At 48.7% G+C, this 19,748-nt stretch overlaps 1 protein-coding gene across 7 annotated transcripts; it reads left to right on the top strand.

Annotated features, from left to right (window-relative positions):
* Position 1: 1 nt before the first annotated feature.
* LOC123394278 (intraflagellar transport protein 172 homolog) lies at positions 2–13,148 on the top strand. Of its 7 annotated transcripts, XM_045088034.1 has the most exons (12): positions 2–134; positions 945–1,059; positions 1,611–1,714; positions 2,811–2,954; positions 5,396–5,519; positions 5,921–6,014; positions 6,657–6,782; positions 6,867–6,983; positions 7,309–7,451; positions 8,330–8,580; positions 9,381–9,510; positions 13,118–13,148. In XM_045088034.1, the coding sequence occupies exons 5-10, from the start codon at positions 5,464–5,466 to the stop codon at positions 8,433–8,435; spliced, it is 642 nt and encodes a 213-aa protein (XP_044943969.1). In that variant the 5' UTR covers positions 2–134; positions 945–1,059; positions 1,611–1,714; positions 2,811–2,954; positions 5,396–5,463; the 3' UTR covers positions 8,436–8,580; positions 9,381–9,510; positions 13,118–13,148. The 7 variants fall into 7 exon arrangements, with proteins under 7 accessions (XP_044943969.1, XP_044943966.1, XP_044943967.1 ...); XM_045088031.1 differs by lacking the exon at positions 13,118–13,148 and having other exon boundaries at positions 9,381–10,115; XM_045088032.1 differs by lacking the exon at positions 13,118–13,148 and having other exon boundaries at positions 2–214; positions 9,381–10,115.
* The last annotated feature ends 6,600 nt before the right edge of the window (positions 13,149–19,748 follow it).

The raw sequence follows: 19,748 nt of genomic DNA, 5'->3' as shown, positions 1-19,748 counted from the left end.
GCGTCAGCGGCAGTCGCTGCGGCAGCGTTACGGGTTGTCAAGGTAACCACGGGAGTTGTCGCTGATTGGTGGCATCCGAGAGACAGGTGTTCGTCTGGCAGTTGAAGCACCTGAGGACGCTGCTGAGCCCTCAGGTGAGGAGTTGCGTGCCTCTTCCCTCCCCCGCCAGCCTTAACGTTCCCAGAGAAGTGGGGGGAACTGAAATCTCACGATGGTGAGCGCCTACTGTATGCGGAATCTCTGCTTGGTCGGTAGTGTGCAGTAGCAGGACGGACCGCTAACCGCCGTAGCTTTCGTCCGTTTCCTTTGACATCAGTTGTGTATGAGGCCCGGTGCTGGGCGCACATGGAAACAGCGAACCTATGTCTGCGCCCGGATAAACGAGCGCTTTAGGTAAAAGCCCCAAAGACGGAGTGCGGAAGACCTCCCGTTCGTTCTGATGATGAAGATCTCAGATTCGGAAAAGGCTGGGCACCGGGAGAGGAACCATGCTGAAGAGAGGCTGGGTTTTGGAGCTAGGAGACCAGCACTCAAGTCCTAGTGCCAGCTGCACTTTCAGTAAATGGTCCAATCCCGCTGACCTGAAGCCCTGGGCACACAGTCTCTGAGCGCCCACCCAGCGGCTTCATTGGGAAAATGGGAGTAACAATGATAGCAACCTGAGGGGGTTTGGGGGAAGAGTTCGCAAAAGCCTTCGCGAACTAAAAAGCCCCGTAGAATCTGATAGACGAGAGAGAACATTCAAAATAAAAAGGATAGACTCAGACAAAGCTAATGATAGTATCTGCCATTAGTGAATGTTTGCTATGTAGCCAGACAGCATCATTTAAAGAGTTAGGATTGTGGTTTGTGGAGTCAGACATACCGGGATATAAATCTTGGTTCCACCCCCTTAGGAATGTGTATGTAAATTTGAGCCAATTACTTAACTTTTCTGAAATCAGGTTCCCCATCTGTAAAATATGCATAATCATCTCTGTCTCAGCGTTATGAAGTAAAAGGACAATGCATATTGAGCATCTATCAAACTGCCTAGTCTATGGAAAGATCTTGTTAAAGGTTAGTTTTTATTATTCTACTCCCGGTCCCCATTGAATCCTCATGCAGTGCTATGAGGAATGAGGAAGGCTTCACAGTGAATGTGGTTTTAGGAGAATAGAGGGAAATTAGAACAAAAGAGAGAAGTGCTCATTGCTCAGGAAACTGCCCCCGAAATTGTAATTTAAAAATTCCTTTACCCTAATGGAATAATTGGAAGTGAAAATCCCCTTCAGTCTTTCAAAATAGGATGTCATGATACAGGGTAGGGCAAAGGCCCAGGATTGGCAAAATGATGAAGGAAGATGATGAGCTAGGAAAACGAGGAACCCTCAGGCCTTCAAACCTAATTTAATCAAGCGGTGGTTGGGGGGGTAAAGGTGGTGGTGAGGCTGTTTTCTGACTCTGAGGATTTTGATGGGGGGAGGGGGAAAAAAAGGCCTTTTAAACCTGGGACTTTGGAGGTACCTGGGTTAGGAGTGACAAGTAACAAAGTTTCAAACCAGAGCTCTGGAGCCCTAGTAATTAATCACACAATTGGCTAATTTAGAGGCTAAATGTTTTATTTCAAGGAGGGAAGTACCTAGTGAAGAACCGTTGAGGACCAGGTGGTGGACAGAGGTGGAAGAGAATAGTCGACTGGGAGATGATCACTTCAAAATTGGACATCTGAGCAGTGCGTAGTTTGGGGGGGGGTGATTAAAAACAATAAGCTGGTGGCAATTTCATCTTAAATCTCAACTCTGATTGTTTTACTCCCCATTCCAGAACTTTCACTGTCTTTTTCCTACCAAATAAGCCTAAACACCTTGGCCAAATTTCAAAGTTTTTTTTGCGCTGGCCTCCCTGTTTTTCCTGCCTTACTTCTTCTGTTCTAGTTGCAAGATAGTTTCAGCTGTATTAAATTACTGTCTCTTAATGAGATTTGCCTTTGCTCCTATCATTCCTTCTTCTTCAGATAACTTCCCCCATTTAACTACATCCAATTCTTCAAACCTTAAAGTTGGTCATTTAAACATAAAACGATTTCAGATTTCAGGCTTCCCCAAACTATCATCGTGCTTTGTACAGGCCTCTCTAATGGGATTTTTCCTGTTTGCACATGTTATTAGCCTGGGGACAGGGACCGTATTTTGCTCTTTGTCTTCCTCTCAGCCCCTGACTACATGCCTTTCTCAGTGTGGTATTCAAAAAATATTGAATGAGGAGTGCCTGGGTGGCTAACTCATGAAGTGTCTTCAGCTAGGTCATGATCCAGGGTCATGGGATTGAGTCCCACATTGGGCTCCCTGCTCACTGGGAACCTGCTTCTCCCTCTTGCTCCCCCTGCTTGTGTTCCCTTTCTCGCTGTCTCTCTGTCAAATAAATAAATAAAACCTTTAAAAAATAATATTTAATGAAAAAAATGTATATATTGAAAAATGTATATATTGAATGAATGGCCGAATACCAGAACCTATTAAAAAAGCAGAAACTTATCAGACCAATTGATTTTATTTCAGTTGAGCTATGAGGGAGCAAGGCCATTGCAAGGGCACATCGGTACACTTGATTCTGCATGTCACCTCCAAGTGTATTTGCATTATGGGTTTCTAAAGCACCTTGTTCTCCTGGGCCAGAGTTTTATAGCCTTGGAGACCAGGACGCATCTTCTGTTTTAAGGACTATGATGTGGAGATTTGACCAAAGTCACAGTAGAGCTAATGGACCCAAAATTATTTGTGACTCTAGACGAACAGCTGGGCTTATTTTTGCCGCCTCTGCCTCTGCAGGATGGAGCTGCAAAGGTGACTTGCATGGCTTGGTCCCAGGACAATGCCACGTTTGCGGTCTGCACAGTGTACCGATTGGTGGTGCTATATGATGAACATGGGGAGCGGAGAGATAAATTCTCCACCAAACCAGCTGACATGAAGGTGAAGAGAGTACTCTGTGTGTCAACCTGTTCATGGGGTCTGTAGTCTCATTGGAGACTATAATATGGAAGATGGGGTGGACTGGTAGCAGGGAGCCCAGGTAGGGTAATGTTTGACACGGAAGCAGGATTTCTTGGGGAGACAAAGTAATCTCTTCCTCTTCCTTTTAATTCACTCACTTGTTTAGTTCCTCTGGGAAAGGAATTCTCTCTGGTCATGCAGATGGCACCATTGTTAGGTATTTCCTCGAAGATGAAGGCTCTGGAGAGTCACGGGTATAACGAAAGGATGCTGTGAGATGGGGGTAAAGAAATCCAAGATCCCTCCTAGGGGAGGTTGAACATTAAGATTGAGGTGGTTGGCGGGGGCACATTTAGATGCATTCACAGAGAAGATTTTTATTCGGGAGGCCACAGCTTAATATTTGTGGGCAATGAGGAATCGAGGGGATAGGATTCTGAGAGTAAGGGAAAGTGAAAATTATTATCTATGTAAAAAGTGTATTTATATGTATAAATCATTTAAAAAAGTCATTCCCAAGAGAGGAAAGGGAAAAGGTGATGGGATACAAGGAATGTTTATGTTTTACTTGATGTAATTCTCTATTGTTTGAAGAACTTTCCTTAAGAATTACTCATAGAGGGGTTCCTGGCTGGCTCAGTTGGTGGATCATGTGACTCTTGATCTCAGGGTTGTGAGTTTGAGTACCACATTAGGTGTAGAGATGCCTTAAATGACTAAAATTTAAAAAGAAAGAAAAAGAAAGAAAGTAACCCCTTTCTGCCTGGATGGCTTTCTGCAAACTAGGAAAATTCTGGCCTTAGCCTACAGCACTCTCCTCCTGAAACTAGAGAATCTCTTCTTCCCTTTTGACTCCAACCTAAAAATATGACATTAAAGGCAGGAAAGAGAAATTCGTACTTTATTGGAAGCCAAAAGAGTTTAAAAAAAAAGAATTACTCATGTAATAATTAAATTTATTTCTTCTGTAAAGAAAGAGTTGTATGCTCCATGTGGACCTACCCAGTGTTAGATAATGTAGGATATCCCTTTGGGGGCCTTATAGGTGTTTACTAAAGAACTCAACATACAAGCCTTTTGAGGTTTCCTCTTGTGGACAATGTCAGACGTGTGTGTGTATGTCATACATACGTGTATAAGAGTATAAAACCTAACGACAGTTTGTGAAGTTGTCTAGATTAGGATGTGCTTGGGTGGGAAAATGTTGGAAGATTTATACAGGGTATAAATTTTTCCTAGAAAGGAAGAACCTCTGGCTGAGGCTGTCAGAGTCAGAGCGATTGGAACCCTTTACTTCTGTCTTAGGGGAAGTCGGTTAGCCACCCATGCCCGCCCTATACCTTGGCTTGGGCAACCAACAGCATCGTGGCTGCAGGCTGTGATCGCAGAATTGTAGCCTATGGAAAGGAAGGCCACGTGCTACAAACTTTTGATTACAGCTGTGACCTTCAGGAGCGGGAGTTCACCACCGCTGCTGCAAGCCCTGGGGGCCAGTTTGTTGTGTTGGGAAGTTATGACAGGTGGGTCCCTTTCCATATGCATCTTCTGCCTACTTTCCCTGTGTACACTTGCTCTAGCCCACTTATTTTCAACCAGAGTGGGAGAATGGTTGGAAAGCAAGTATAGGTTTGAAGAGATCCTCAGGTTTTAATTCACTCACTTCCCTTTTCCTGCTCCCACCATCTGTTGGGACTCTGGCAGTTCCACAATACACCAGGATTTTGTGTCACTGTGCCTCTGCCTGGGACTCCACAGTGGAATTCATCTCCACTCTCTTTGTATTACCGTTACCTCTTTTCAGACCACTGGCTCAGTGTTTGTCGCATGATATTACACTTTTGTGTTTATAGTTAACTGGCTAAACTGAAATGCCCATGAGAAGAGGGCCTATTCGCTTTTGTTTTTGTTTTTTTTTTTTTTGAAATCTCCGGTGGCTAAATTAGCATCCAGTACATAATGTATGCTTAAGTGTTTGGTGAAGGAAAGAAGGAAGGAAGGGATGGATGATGGAAGGGTGAATTAAATAAATAAAAATAAATAAAGGGCCCCGGTCCCCTCACATCAGCTTTATTAGTCCTGTCCTTTTATCCCCTTCGATGTCATCTGGGTCTCTTCCTTCTGTTTTCTGTTTCTTTTTCCTTCTTTCTCCCTTGCTAACAGCTCATTTTTCTCACCAGCCATGATCTCCTTTTGTTTTCCCCACTCCTATCGCTCTCACCCCATTTTACTTTTGGCTTGATTTTCCCACCTTCCTTCCTTTGAACCTTTGTGTCCTCTCCTATGAGATTCCCTAGCATGTGTGTTCTCTCTCACTTCCTCTCTTTTCTACTACAGCGAGACTCATTGCCTTCTGTTACACACCCATTTCCACCCTTTTGCTCAGTCTCCATCTCTTCTGAAATCCACCTCCTTAATTTCAGACCTCGGGTACTCAACTGGAGCCCTCGAAGAAGCATCTGGGAAGAGGCAAAGCGCAAGGAGATTGCCAATGTATATACCGTCACTGCCTTGGCCTGGAAACGGGATGGCTCATGACTCTGTGCGGTGCGTTTTACTAGTAATCCCTTTCTGCCTGGGTGACTTTCTCCAACCTAGGAAAAATCCCCGGCCTTAGCCTAAAGCACTCTCCCTGAAACTAGAGACTCTCTTCTTCCCTTTTGACTTCAACCTAAAAATAGGACATTAACGGCAGGAAAGAGAAATTCACACTTTATGGGAAGCCAAAAAAGAGACAAAGAATTCTGTAGGCAGGGCTGATTTCTCCCTTTCCTCCCATCACTATCCTGGCGTCCTGTGAGTGCCACCTCTTTCCATCTGGTACTTCCCCAAACTGCCAGCCCTTTTACTGCTAACTCTTTCCTAGATTCTAGAACTTGGGTTTCAAGGGTGTCTCCAGATATCCTTCTGATGCCTGTTACCTTTTATGTTGTTGCTTTCCCTTCTAGGGCACACTCTGGTGGAGTGAAACAGTTTGACTGCTGCCTCCGGAGAAGCATTTACAAGAATGAGTTTGAGTTGACATGTGTGGGACCTAGCCAGGTAAGCAGCTGATAGCCTGCTGCACCAAAATCTCCTTCTGGACACTGCCACAGTGCCAAATTGAACCCCTGGCAGAGCTGTTCTGGAGAACAGAGTGTATCAGGCAACTCTTTGGCAACTTTCCTGCTATAGCCCTTCCCGTTTATTGTAAGAAAAGATTTAAACACCAAATTGAAGGGGTACAGAGATCGCCACTTCCATCTTCCTGGTTTAAAACTTTACTACCTGGGGCGCCTGGATAGCTCAGTCTTAAGTGTCAGACTCTTGATTTCAGCTCACGCCATGATCTCAGGCTTGTGACATCAAGCACCCCGAGGGGCTCCACGCTGGGCATGGAGTCTGTTGAAGATTCTCTCTTTCCCTCTCCCTCTGCCCCACCCGTGTCTCCATCCCTCTCTAAAACAAAACAGAAAAAGCTTTATTACCTGTATGTGGTTAACTGGAGAGTTTAGAATTACGCAGGTGCATGACATTGCTTTAGGGCCTCTGAACTCACCGTGTATGACATTGCAAGGTAATTTCTTAGTTCCTGAGCCCACTTTTCTGTTTTCTCTCCCTCTGTCCTTTTTTCCTACCATTTATTATTCATTGGTTCCTTCATTCTTTTTCTCTTTTTTAAAATTTTGTTCACTTATTTGACAGAGTGTCCGCACAGGAGCAGGGGAACACCAGAGGGAGAGGGAGCACAAGCTGGATGATGATATGATCCGCCTGGTAGGGAAGCACCACCCAGATCTCCTCAGTGACACACACCTACGCCTGGGCAAGGTGAGCCCTTCTCCGGTCTCGGCCATCTCTTCCCCGAACAGGCCCCACGTCCCCCTCGCCCCATCCTGACCCTCCTTTCGCCAGGAGCTGGAGGCTGAAGGCCGACTGCAGGAGGCCGAGTATCACTACCTCGAGGCTCAGGAGTGGAAGGCAACAGTGAACATGGACCGGTCCAATGGGCTTTGGGAGGAGGCCTACCGGGTAAGGAGTCCAGGTCACTCTGGGGACACGCCCGTCCCTCTTCCCCACTCTCAAGTGACGCATTCTGAACTGGTCGTGGGTCTCTTTGAAAAACACCCATACCGACAGGCAAAAATTTCACATGCGGTAGGAGGGGTCTGTGGACTACCTGAAGTCCATCCTTGGACCCTGAGCAGGCTAAGGCTAACAGACCCCAAAACTGAGCCGTATCCCTGTTCTAGTAGAAAGACCTGACCTTTGTCAACGCTGCAGTCCGGTCAGAGAGGGGAAGGGAGTAGCCCTGTGGCCCTGCATGGGAGGATTGCCAAATGGCTTTGCTTCACAGGTTCCCAAGGCTCACAGAGGAGCTGATGCCCACAAGCACGTGGCCTATCTGTGGGCAAAGAGCCTGGGAGGAGCATCCTCAGTGAGACTGCTCACTAAGCTCGGACTCCAGGCAGCTGCCGTGGACCACGCCGCCGACAACTGATGAGGCCCCACGGCTTCTCTCCCCTGGACCCTTTCGAGACAGAGCCTCTACATAGACAAGGAAAACGGCTGTATAGCTGAGAAGTGTTTCTGAAAATGGAGGCAGGAGTGAAGAAATCCTTGGAAGAACGTGATGCAGAGGCAAGGAATGAATCAGTAGCTCTGCCCCTGTTCCCCGGGGCCTCAGAACAGTGTTTAGCTGTTCTAAGAAGATGGAAAGTGATCCGCGTTTTTCCTTCTTTTTCAAAAAGACCTTTTTAAGCAATTACTATAGCCAGTGTGGGGCTTGAACTCAACCTCAGATCAAGGGTCCCTCATTCTACAGACTGAGCCAGGCAGGTGCCCCAGAGAGAAGAGCTTTTAAAGTGAAGGTGCACTAAGCCAGTAATTGACTTCTGAGTAACAGAAGTGGGCTTCTGTTAAATGCAAAAAGAGCTTTTCTTAAGCAAATGTTACAAAGACCAGTAATAATCCTGCATGGAGTCAGATGGCTGAGGGTAGTCCATGTTTTAGAGAGACAGTTTTTTCTGCTAGTATAAATGTGGCTCAGGAGGAAGTGGTGGAGAACCCAGAGCCCTCGCTCCCGAGGCAGAGTAGTGCTGGGAGGCTCACTGCGGTCCCCTGCCTCGCGCCCATCCCCATTCCTTTATGCCCACTGGTCGCAGGAAGCACAGGCTTTTCCAAGTGTCCCCTGACCCCGTCCTCCTTTACGTGTCTGTGTGCTTCTGTGTCACTTCACATGGGTTGTCTTCTCAGTCTGTCCTTTCCCCTCCCCTGGCCCCGTCTCTACTACCCTATTTGTTTTCTCTTGCCCTGCTCCGCCTCTTATAAAATGAAAGTACTGAGTAGGCAGACCTTACCTACACCTTCCATTTCAGCTCATTTGAATTTGCTTTTGAACTCTCCCGGCTGGCCCTCAAGCACAAAACCCCTGAGATGCATCTCCCATATGCTATGTACCTGCTCCTCCTCCCTTGCTTTTAACCTGGACCTCCTCCTGTCTCCCGGCTGCCATGATGGCAATCTGCTTCTGATCGTGTGCGGCTGCCCTTCTGTCCCTACAGGGTAAATTCGAAGAGGCCAAAGCTGAATTCGGCAGGGCTGGTACGCCCAAGGAAGCAGCCCTCATGTGAGTTACCCGTCAATTCCTTACACCCGTCCTCCCAACCGCAGCCCCAGGACCTGGCATGGCCACCTTCACCTGAACCTAGTACCAATAAATCTTCTACCCCCTCTGATATGGCTGTCTGTCTCCCACTATTGAGGCCTCAGTCCTGTGCTGAGCCTCCCGTGTCCTCTTCTGGGAGCAGGTTCTTCCATAACCAGGCCTGGGAAGCAGCTCAGCAAGTGGCCGAGGCCCACGATCCTGACACTGTCGCCGAGGCGCTTGTGGGGCAGGCCCGGGGGGCCTTGGAGGAGAAGGACATTCAGAAAGCAGAAGGGCTGCTGCTTCGGGCCCAGAGACAGGGCCTGCCCATCAATTATTATGAGGTAGGGCAAGAGAATGTAAGAACCCACAGAGCACTACACTAACCAATACTACTGGGAAAGATCCAGAGAGTTAGCACTGGAGAGGGGGAAGGAGACAAGGAGGAGAAGAGAGGTGCAAGGACCTAGGGATCCGTGGCCCATAGTATAGAGCACCTGTGTGGCAGTGGGAAGGTGTCATGCCGGCCTCTGCCTTCCTGATACCTGGAAATCTGAGCAGGAGGCTGGATTATGGAGCGACGCTCTGTGGATCTACAAGGACTATGTGCGGGGTCAGCTGGAGGTTCTGAGGGAAGAGTATGAGCGGGAGGCTACCAAGAAAGGGGCCAGGTTTGACGCCAGGAAGCAGCAAGTGTGGGCAGGACTGGAGCTTGGGTCACAAGGTGCACGGGATAGGCCACGCTGCCCAGCTTGTCCTGGTCACGTGTACTCTCATCTCAGGGGCATGGAGGGGCTCGTGGACCAAGCTCGCCAGTGGGAGCAGGCTGGAGAGTATAGCCGTGCCGTCGACTGCTACCTCAAGGTGCGGGGCTCAGGCAGCAGCAGCCTGGTGGAAAAGTGCTGGATGAAGGTGAGGCGGGCTCCACCCTTCCTGGCCGCCCACTTCCCGGACCGCCCTCACAGCCAGCATTCCTCCTCAGACATTGCTTTTTCCTCCTGGGCCTCTCATTTTCGCACAGGCAACAGGTACCTGCTGAGTGCTTGCTAGATGCTAGAGCCAGAACTAGGAAAACTATAAAAGGGGATCTGAGGCAGAACGCCTAACAGACTGAAATTGGGGGAAGTTGGACACCACTGTGGCTCAGCTAATTGAGTACCTCGGTGAAGATAAAGGATGTGATTTGAAGTGGAGTTCAGAGGCGGGTGAGGTCCCGACTGAGAGGGAGGGAGGCTCTGTGAGGGAGGGGGCAGACCTGGGACCAGAGCTGGAAGGGCAAATCCAGAGGCCGGAGCTGGGGCCAGAAGGAAGCCAGGAAGAAAGCAGAGTCTCCCCCTCTACATGAAAGCTCCTAAAGAGAAGAATCTAGCCGGTTAAGCCAAGTCAGTAGGTTTCATCAATTCCTAAACATATATATAATCACATTTTATTATCTTAGAAATTGGGTTGCATATCAAGTTTTATATATTTTTTTAAAATTTCATTTATTTATTTGACACAGAGAGAGAGATCACAAGTAGGCAGAGAGGCAGGCAGAGAGACAGGGGGAAGCAGGCTCCCTGCTGAGCAGAGAGCCTGATGCAGGGCTCCATCCCAGGACCCTGAGATCATGACCCAAGCTGAAGGCAGAGGGTTAACTCGCTGAGCCATTCAGGCGCCCCTGCATGTGAAGTTTTAAATGATGTATCTGGGGTACCTGGGTGACTTGGTGGGTAAAGCATCTGACTCTTATTAATTTTCGGCTCAGCACATGAACTAGGATTGTGAGATCAAGTTCTGCATTGGGCTCTGTACTGGGTGCGGATCTGCCTTAGATTCGCTCTTCTTCTCCCTCTGCCCCACCCCACTCGTGCTATCTAAAACAAAGTAAATGATGCATCTTTGATTCAGAGAAATACGGTATTAGGAGTTTGAGGGGGATGTGGAGTCAGAGCTGCAGATCCTAGATCTCAAGGTCTGCATCTGCCTGGCAGCTTCCTAGGGGGCTGTGGCTGGAGTGAGTCACGTGACACAACTCCTTCCTCTGAGACCCCGCCAAGGGAATCTGTAGGTGGGGTTTAGAGCCCCAAACATGGCTTCAGGGCCCCTTCCTCCTGTTCCATCCCTTTGCGCGACACCCAATATCCCTTCAGCCTCCGTTCCCCCCTCCAGCACGACGAGTGGGCTTTCTAGGTGGAGATCAATTATCGCCCCTTTATTTACTTAGAGAAATTACAGACCCATTCCCACCTCCCTTCCGCCAGGTAGAGCGGCATAGAAGCTCTGAGTGCTGACGGTGCTGGTATCAAAGGCAGTGGCCAAGCAGGAAAGAAGCCACCAAAGGGGCAGGTCGGTGAAGGCTTGATCCAGTCATTGAATAATGGGGACGAATCTCTTCTCATCTGTTAGCTGCAGGCCTCTAAACTTGGCCTGTTTTGGAGTATTTTGTGTGTGGTCCCTAGGAGACGTGTTTGAGGAGCCCTTGCAATTTTCAGACAGATCGTGTCTGAGCCACTCCCTGGGGAGGCTGTGTTGGAGTCTCTCCTTAGCGGGACTGTGATGGGTTCTCGCAGAGAGATGCGTTTTCCCACACCAACTGTACTGGCCCCTTTCAGACTGGTTCTGTTGGTTCTGCTCAGAATGACTATCTCTGTTCCTCTCAGTGGGACTGTGTCCATTTCTTTCAGAGGGACTACATGAGTTCTATCTGAGGAACTGCGACCACTCCTCTCAGAGGGCCTGTGCTGTCTTCTCTCAATAGGGCTGTATCCTCTCACTTCCAAGCAACTGAGATGGGTTTCCAACACCAACTGTACTGGCCCCTTCAGACTGGTTCTGTTGGTTCTGCTCAGAATAACTATCTCTGTTCCTCTCAGTGGGACTGTGTCCATTTTTTTCAGACTGACTACAGTGAGTTTTATCTGTGAAAATGCGACCACTCCTTCTCAGAAGACCTGTGCTGTCTTCCCTCAGTAGGGCTGTGTCCTCTCACATCCAAGACACGGAGATAAGTTTTCCCACATGAACTGTACTGGCCCCTTTCAAATTGGTTCTGTTGGCTCTTCTCAGAATGACTGTGTCTGTACCTCTCAGAGGGACTGCGTCCATTTCTTTCAGACAGACTACAGTGAGTTCTATCTGAGCAATGGAGCCAACTCCTCTCAGAGGACCTGTGCTGTCTTCCCTCAGTAGGGCTGTGTCCTTTCACCTCCAACACACGGAGATAGGCTTTCGCACATGAACTGTACTGGCCCGTTTCAAATTGGTTCTGTTGGCTTTGCTCAGAATGACTGTCTCTGTGCCTCTCAGAGGGACTCCGACCAATCTTTCAGAGGGACTACAGTGAGTTCTCTCTGAGGAACTACGACCACTCCTCTCAGACAGCCTCTGCTGTCTTCTCTATAGGGTTGTGTCCTCTCACACCAACTGTACTGGTCCCTTTCAGACTGGTTCTGTTGTTTCTGCTCAGAATGACTGTCTCTGTTTCTTTCAGAGAGACTGCGTCCATTTCTTTCAGAGGGACTACAGTGAGTTCTCTCTGAGGAACTGCGACCACTCCTCTCAGAGGACCTGTGCTGTCTTCCCTAAGTACGGCTTGTCCTCACACCTCCAAGCACCGGAGATAAGATTTCCCACATGAACTGTACTGGCCCCTTTGATATTGGTTCTATTGTCTATGCTCAGAATGACTATCTCTGTTCCTCTCAGTGGGACGGCGTCCATATCATTCAGAGGGACTACAGTGAGTTCTATCTGAGGAACTGCGACCACTCCTCTCAGAGGGACTGTGCTGTCTTCTCTCAATATGGCGGTATCTTCTCACTTCCTAGGGAGTGAGATGGTTTTTCCCACACCACTGTACATGCCCCTTTCAGACTAGTTCTGTTGGTTCTGCTCAGAATGACTATCTCCTTTCCTCTCAGTGGGACTGTGCCCATTTCTTTCAGAGGGACTACATGAGTTCTATCTGAGGAACTGCGATCACTCCTCTCAGAGGGACTGTGCTGTCTTCCCTCAGTAGGGCTGTGTCCTCTCACCTCCAACACACAGAGATAGGTTTTCCCACATGAACTGTACTGGCCCCTTTCAAATTGGTTCTGTTGGCTCTGCTCAGAATGACTGTCTCTGTTCCTCTCAGAGAGACTGCGTCCATTGCTTTCAGACGGACTACAGTGAGTTCTTTCTGAGGAACTGGGACCACTCCTCTCAGAGGACGTGTGCTGTCTTCCCTCAGTAGGGCCGTGTCCTCTCACCTCCAAGACACGGAGATACGTTTTCCCACATAAACTGTACTGGCCCCTTTCAAATTGGTTCTGTTGGCTCTGCTCAGAATGACTGTCTCTGTTCCTCTGAGAGGGACTGCGTCCAATCATTCAGAGGGACTACAGTTAGTTCTCTCTGAGGAACTGTGACCACTCCTCTCAGAGGGCCTGTACTGTCTTCTCTCAATAGGGCTGTGTCCACTCACACCAACTGTACTGGCCCCTTTACGACTGGTTCTGTTGGTTTTGCTCAGAATGACTGTCTCTGTTTCTTTCAGAGGGACTGCGTCCATTTCTTTCAGAGGGACTACAGTGAGTTCTATCTGAGGAACTGCGACCACTCCTCTCAGAGGACCTGTGCTGTCTTCCTTCAGTAGGGCTGTGTCCTCTCACCTCCAAGAAACGGAGATAGGTTTTCCCACATGAACTGTACTGGCCCCTTTCAAATTGGTTCTGTTGGCTCTGCTTAGAATGACTGTGTCTGTTCCTCTCAAAGGGACTGCTTTGATTTCTTTCAGACAGACTACAGTGAGTTCTATCTGAGGAACTGCGACCACTCGTTTTGAGCACAGGTGCTGTCTTCCCACAGTAGGGCTGTGTCCTATCACCGCCAACACACGGAGATAGGTTTTCCCACATGAACTGTACTGGCCCCTTTCAAATTGGTTCTGTTGGCTCTGCTCAGAATGACCGTCTCTGTTCCTCTCAGAGGGACTCCGTCCAATCTTTCAGAGGGACTACAGTGAGTTCTCTCTGAGGAACTACGACCACTCCTCTCAGAGGGCTTCTGCTGTCTTCTCTCAATAGGGTTGTGTCCTCTCACACCAACTGTACTGGTCCCTTTCAGACTGGTTCTGTTGTTTCTGCTCAGAATGACTGTCTCTGTTTCTTTCAGAAAGACTGCGTCCATTTCTTTCAGAGGGACTACAGTGAGTTCTCTCTGAGGAGGAACTGTGACCACTCCTCTCAGAGGACCTGTGCTGTCTTCCCTAAGTACGGCTTGTCCTCACACCTCCAAGCACCGGAGATAAGATTACCCACATGAACTGTACTGGCCCCTTTCATATTGGGTCTATTGTCTATGCTCAGATGACTATCTCTGTTCCTTCAGTGGGACGACGTCCATTTCCTTCAGAGGAACTACAGTGAGTTCTCTCTCTGAGGAACTGCGACACCACTCTCTCAGAGGGACTGTGCTGTCTTCTCTAAATATGGCGGTATCTTCTCACTTCCTAGGGAGTGAGATGGTTTTTCCCACACCACTGTATATGCCCCTTTCAGACTGGTTCTGTTGGTTCTGCTCAGAATGACTATCTCTGTTCCTCTCAGAGGGACTGTGTCCATTTCTTTCAGACGGACTACAGTGAGTTCTCTCTGAGGAACTGCGACCACTCCTCTCAGAGGGACTGTGCTGTCTTCTCTCAATAGGGCTGTGTCCTCTCACTTCCAAGCAACTGAGATGGGTTTCCAACACCAACTGTACTGGCCCCTTTCAGACTGGTTCTGTTGGTTCTGCTCAGAATAACTATCTCTGTTCCTCTCAGTGGTACTGCGTCCATTTTTTTCAGACTGACTACAGTGAGTTTTATCTGTGAAAATGCGACCACTCCTTCTCAGAAGACCTGTGCTGTCTTCCCTCAGTAGGGCTGTGTCCTCTCAACTCCAAGACACGGAGATAAGTTTTCCCACATGCACTGTACTGGCCCCTTTCAAATTGGTTCAGTTGGCTCTTCTCAGAATGACTGTGTCTGTACCTCTCAGAGGGACTGCGTCCATTTCTTTCAGACGGACTACAGTGAGTTCTATCTGAGCAATGGAGCCAACTCCTCTCAGAGGACCTGTGCTGTCTTCCCTCAGTAGGGCTGTGTCCTTTCACCTCCAACACACGGAGATAGGCTTTCGCACATGAACTGTACTGGCCCGTTTCAAATTGGTTCTGTTCTGGCTTTGCTCAGAATGACTGTCTCTGTGCCTCTCAGAGGGACTCCGACCAATCTTTCAGCAGAGGGACTACAGTGAGTTCTCTCTGAGGAACTACGACCACTCCTCTCAGACAGCCTCTGCTGTCTTCTCTATAGGGTTGTGTCCTCTCACACCAACTGTACTGGTCCCTTTCAGACTGGTTCTGTTGTTTCTGCTCAGAATGACTGTCTCTGTTTCTTTCAGAGAGACTGCGTCCATTTCTTTCAGAGGGACTACAGTGAGTTCTCTCTGAGGAACTGCGACCACTCCTCTCAGAGGACCTGTGCTGTCTTCCCTAAGTACGGCTTGTCCTCACACCTCCAAGCACCGGAGATAAGATTTCCCACATGAACTGTACTGGCCCCTTTGATATTGGTTCTATTGTCTATGCTCAGAATGACTATCTCTGTTCCTCTCAGTGGGACGGCGTCCATATCATTCAGAGGGACTACAGTGAGTTCTATCTGAGGAACTGCGACCACTCCTCTCAGAGGGACTGTGCTGTCTTCTCTCAATATGGCGGTATCTTCTCACTTCCTAGGGAGTGAGATGGTTTTTCCCACACCACTGTACATGCCCCTTTCAGACTAGTTCTGTTGGTTCTGCTCAGAATGACTATCTCCTTTCCTCTCAGTGGGACTGTGCCCATTTCTTTCAGAGGGACTACATGAGTTCTATCTGAGGAACTGCGATCACTCCTCTCAGAGGGACTGTGCTGTCTTCCCTCAGTAGGGCTGTGTCCTCTCACCTCCAACACACAGAGATAGGTTTTCCCACATGAACTGTACTGGCCCCTTTCAAATTGGTTCTGTTGGCTCTGCTCAGAATGACTGTCTCTGTTCCTCTCAGAGAGACTGCGTCCATTGCTTTCAGACGGACTACAGTGAGTTCTTTCTGAGGAACTGGGACCACTCCTCTCAGAGGACCTGTGCTGTCTTCCCTCAGTAGGGCCGTGTCCTCTCACCTCCAAGACACGGAGATACGTTTTCCCACATAAACTGTACTGGCCCCTTTCAAATTGGTTCTGTTGGCTCTGCTCAGAATGACTGTCTCTGTTCCTCTGAGAGGGACTGCGTCCAATCATTCAGAGGGACTACAGTTAGTTCTCTCTGAGGAACTGTGACCACTCCTCTCAGAGGGCCTGTACTGTCTTCTCTCAATAGGGCTGTGTCCACTCACACCAACTGTACTGGCCCCTTTACGACTGGTTCTGTTGGTTTTGCTCAGAATGACTGTCTCTGTTTTTTCTTTCAGAGGGACTGCGTCCATTTCTTTCAGAGGGACTACAGTGAGTTCTATCTGAGGAACTGCGACCACTCCTCTCAGAGGACCTGTGCTGTCTTCCTTCAGTAGGGCTGTGTCCTCTCACCTCCAAGAAACGGAGATAGGTTTTCCCACATGAACTGTACTGGCCCCTTTCAAATTGGTTCTGTTGGCTCTGCTTAGAATGACTGTGTGTGTTCCTCTCAAAGGGACTGCTTTGATTTCTTTCAGACAGACTACAGTGAGTTCTATCTGAGGAACTGCTGCGACCACATCGTTTTGAGCACAGGTGCTGTCTTCCCCCACAGTAGGGCTGTGTCCTATCACCGCCAACACACGGAGATAGGTTTTCCCACATGAACTGTACTGGCCCCTTTCAAATTGGTTCTGTTGGCTCTGCTCAGAATGACCGTCTCTGTTCCTCTCAGAGGGACTCCGTCCAATCTTTCAGAGGGACTACAGTGAGTTCTCTCTGAGGAACTACGACCACTCCTCTCAGAGGGCTTCTGCTGTCTTCTCTCAATAGGGTTGTGTCCTCTCACACCAACTGTACTGGTCCCTTTCAGACTGGTTCTGTTGTTTCTGCTCAGAATGACTGTCTCTGTTTCTTTCAGAGAGACTGCGTCCATTTCTTTCAGAGGGACTACAGTGAGTTCTCTCTGAGGAACTGCGACCACTCCTCTCAGAGGACCTGTGCTGTCTTCCCTAAGTACGGCTTGTCCTCACACCTCCAAGCACCGGAGATAAGATTTCCCACATGAACTGTACTGGCCCCTTTGATATTGGTTCTATTGTCTATGCTCAGAATGACTATCTCTGTTCCTCTCAGTAGGTCGACGTCCATTTCCTTCAGAAGAACTACAGGGAGTTCTATCTGAGGAACTGCGACCACTCCTCTCAGAGGGACTGTGCTGTCTTCTCTCAATATGGCGGTATCTTCTCACTTCCTAGGGACTGAGATGGTTTTTCTCACACCACTGTACATGCCCCTTTCAGACTGGTTCTGTTGGTTCTGCTCAGATTGACTATCTCTGTACCGCTCAGTGGGACTGTGTCCATTTCTTTCACAGAGACTACATGAGTTCTATCTGAGGAACTGCGACCACTCCTCAGAGGACCTGTGCTGTCTTCCCTCAGTAGGGCCGTGTCTTGTCACCTCCAAGACACGGAGATACGTTTTCCCACATAAACTGTACTGGCCCCTTTCAAATTGGTTCGGTTGGCTCTGCTCAGAATGACTGTCTCTGTTACTCTCAGAGGGACTGCATCCATTTCTTTCAGACGGACTACAGTGAATTCTTTCTGAGGAACTGCGACCACTCCTCTCAGAGGACCTGTGCTGTCTTCCCTCAGTAGGGCCGTGTCCTCTCACCTCTAAGAAAGGGAGATACGTTATCCCACATAAACTGTACTGTCCCCTTTCAAATTGGTTCTGTTGGCTCTGCTCAGAATGACTGTCTCTGTTCCTCTCAGAGGGACTGCGTCCAATCGTTCAGAGGGTCTGCAGTGAGTTCTCTCTGAGGAACTGCGACCACTCCTCTCAGAGGTCCTGTACTGTCTTCTCTCAATAGGGCTGTGTCCTCTCACACCAACTGTTCTGGCCCCTTTCTGACTGGTTCTGTTGGTTCTGCTCAGAATGACTGTCTCTGTTTCTCTCAGAGGTACTGCGTCCATTTCTTTCAGAGGGAGTACAGTGAGTTCTCTCTGAGGAACTGCGACCACTCCTCTCAGAGGACCTGTGCTGTCTCCCCAAAATTAGGGCTGTCCTCACACCTCCAACAACGGAGATAAGTTTTCCTACATGAAGTGTACTGGCCACATCAAATTGGTTCTGTTGGCTCTGCTCATAATGACTGGTGTCTGTTCCTCTCAGTCGGACCGCATCCATTTCTTTCAGAGGGACTACAGTGATTTCTCTCTGACGAACTGCGACCACTCCTCTCAGAGAGCCTGTGATGTCTTCTCTTAATAGGGCTGTGTCCTCTCACTTCCAAGGGAATGAGATGGGATTTACCCACACCAACCTATACTGGCCCCTTTCAGACTGGTTCTGTTCGTTCTGCTGAGAATGACTGTCTCTGTTCCTCTCAGAGGGACTGCGTTGCATTTCTTTCAGAGGGGACTACAGTGAGTTCTATCTGAGGAACTGCGACCACTTCCTCTCAGTGGACCTGTGCTGTCTTCCCCTCAGTAGGGTTGTGTCTTCACAATTCCAGGAAACGCTGATAGGTTTTCAAAATGAACTGTACTGGCCCCTTTCTAATTGGTTCTGTAGGCCTCTGCTCAGAATGGACTGTGTCTGTTCCTCTCAAAGGGAACTGCTACCATTTCTTTCAGACGGACTACAGTGAGTTCTATCTGAGGAACTGCGACCACTCCTCGCAGAGGGCCTGTGCTGTCTTCTCTCAATAGGTCTGTGTCCTCTCACTTTGCAAGCAACTGAGATGGGTTTCCAACAACAACTGTACTGGCCCCTTTAAGACTGGTTCTGTTGGTTCTGCTCAGAATAACTATCTCTGTTCCACTCAGTGGAAACAGTGTCCATTTTTTTTCAGAGGGACTACAGTGAGTTTTATCTGTGAAACTGCGACCACTTTATCCTCTCAGAGGACCTGTGCTGTCTTCCCTCAATAGGGCTGTGTCCTCTCACCTCCAAGACAACAGAGATAAGTTTTCCCACTGAACTGTACTGGCCCCTTTCAAATTGGTTTCTGATGGCTCTTCTCAGAATGACTGGTCCTCTATTCCTATCAGAGGGATTATTGCGTCCATTTTTTTTCAGACAGACTACAGTGAGTTCTATCGAGGAATGGAGCCAACTCCTCTCAGAGGACGTGTGCTGTCTTCCCTCAGTAGGGCTGTGTCCTTTCACCTCCAACACACGGAGATAGGCTTTCCCACATGAACTGTACTGGCCCGTTTCAAAATTGGTTCTGTTTGGCTCTGCTCAGAATGGGACTGTCTCTGTGTCTCTCAGAGGGACTTCCGTCCAATCTTTCAGAGGACGACAGTGAGTTCTCTCTGAGGAACTATGACCACTCCTCTCAGGGGCCTCTGCTGTCTTCTCTAAGGGTTGTGTCCTCTCACACCAACTGTACTGGTCCCTTTCAGACGGGTTCTGTTGTTTCTGCTCAGAATGGACTGTCTCTGTTCTTTCAGAGAGACTGCGTCCATTTCTTTCAGAGGGACTACAGTGTGAGTTCTCTCTGAGGAACTGCGACGACCACTCCTCTCAGAGATCTGTGATGTCTTCCCTAAGTACGACTGTGCTTGTCCTCACACCTCCAAGCACCGGGAGATAAGATTTCCCACAATGAAACTGTACTGGCCCCTTTCATATTGTTTCTATTGTCTATTCTCAGAATGACCATCTCTGTTCCTCTTCAGTGGGATGGCGTCCATCCTTTCCTTCAGAGGGAATACAGTGAGTTCTATCTGAGGAACTGCGACCACTCCTCTCAAGGGACTGTGCTGTCTTCTCTCAATATGGCGGTATCTTCTCACTTCCTAGGGGTGTGAGATGGTTTTTTCCACCCCACTGTACATTGCCCCTTTCAGACTGGTTCTGTTGGTTCTGCTCAGAATGACTATCTCTGTTCCTCTCAGTGGGACTGTGTCCATTTCTATCAGAGGGACTACATGAGTTCTATCTGAGGAACTGCGACCACTCCTCCTCTCAGAGGG

The sequence above is a fragment of the Mustela putorius genome, unplaced genomic scaffold (assembly GCF_011764305.1).
Source record: "Mustela putorius furo isolate JIRA1106 unplaced genomic scaffold, ASM1176430v1.1 tig00002195_pilon_pilon_pilon, whole genome shotgun sequence".
NCBI lineage: Eukaryota > Metazoa > Chordata > Mammalia > Carnivora > Mustelidae > Mustela > Mustela putorius.
The sequence above is the reverse complement of the archived record's forward strand: the minus strand, read 5'-3'. Positions and strand labels throughout refer to the sequence as shown.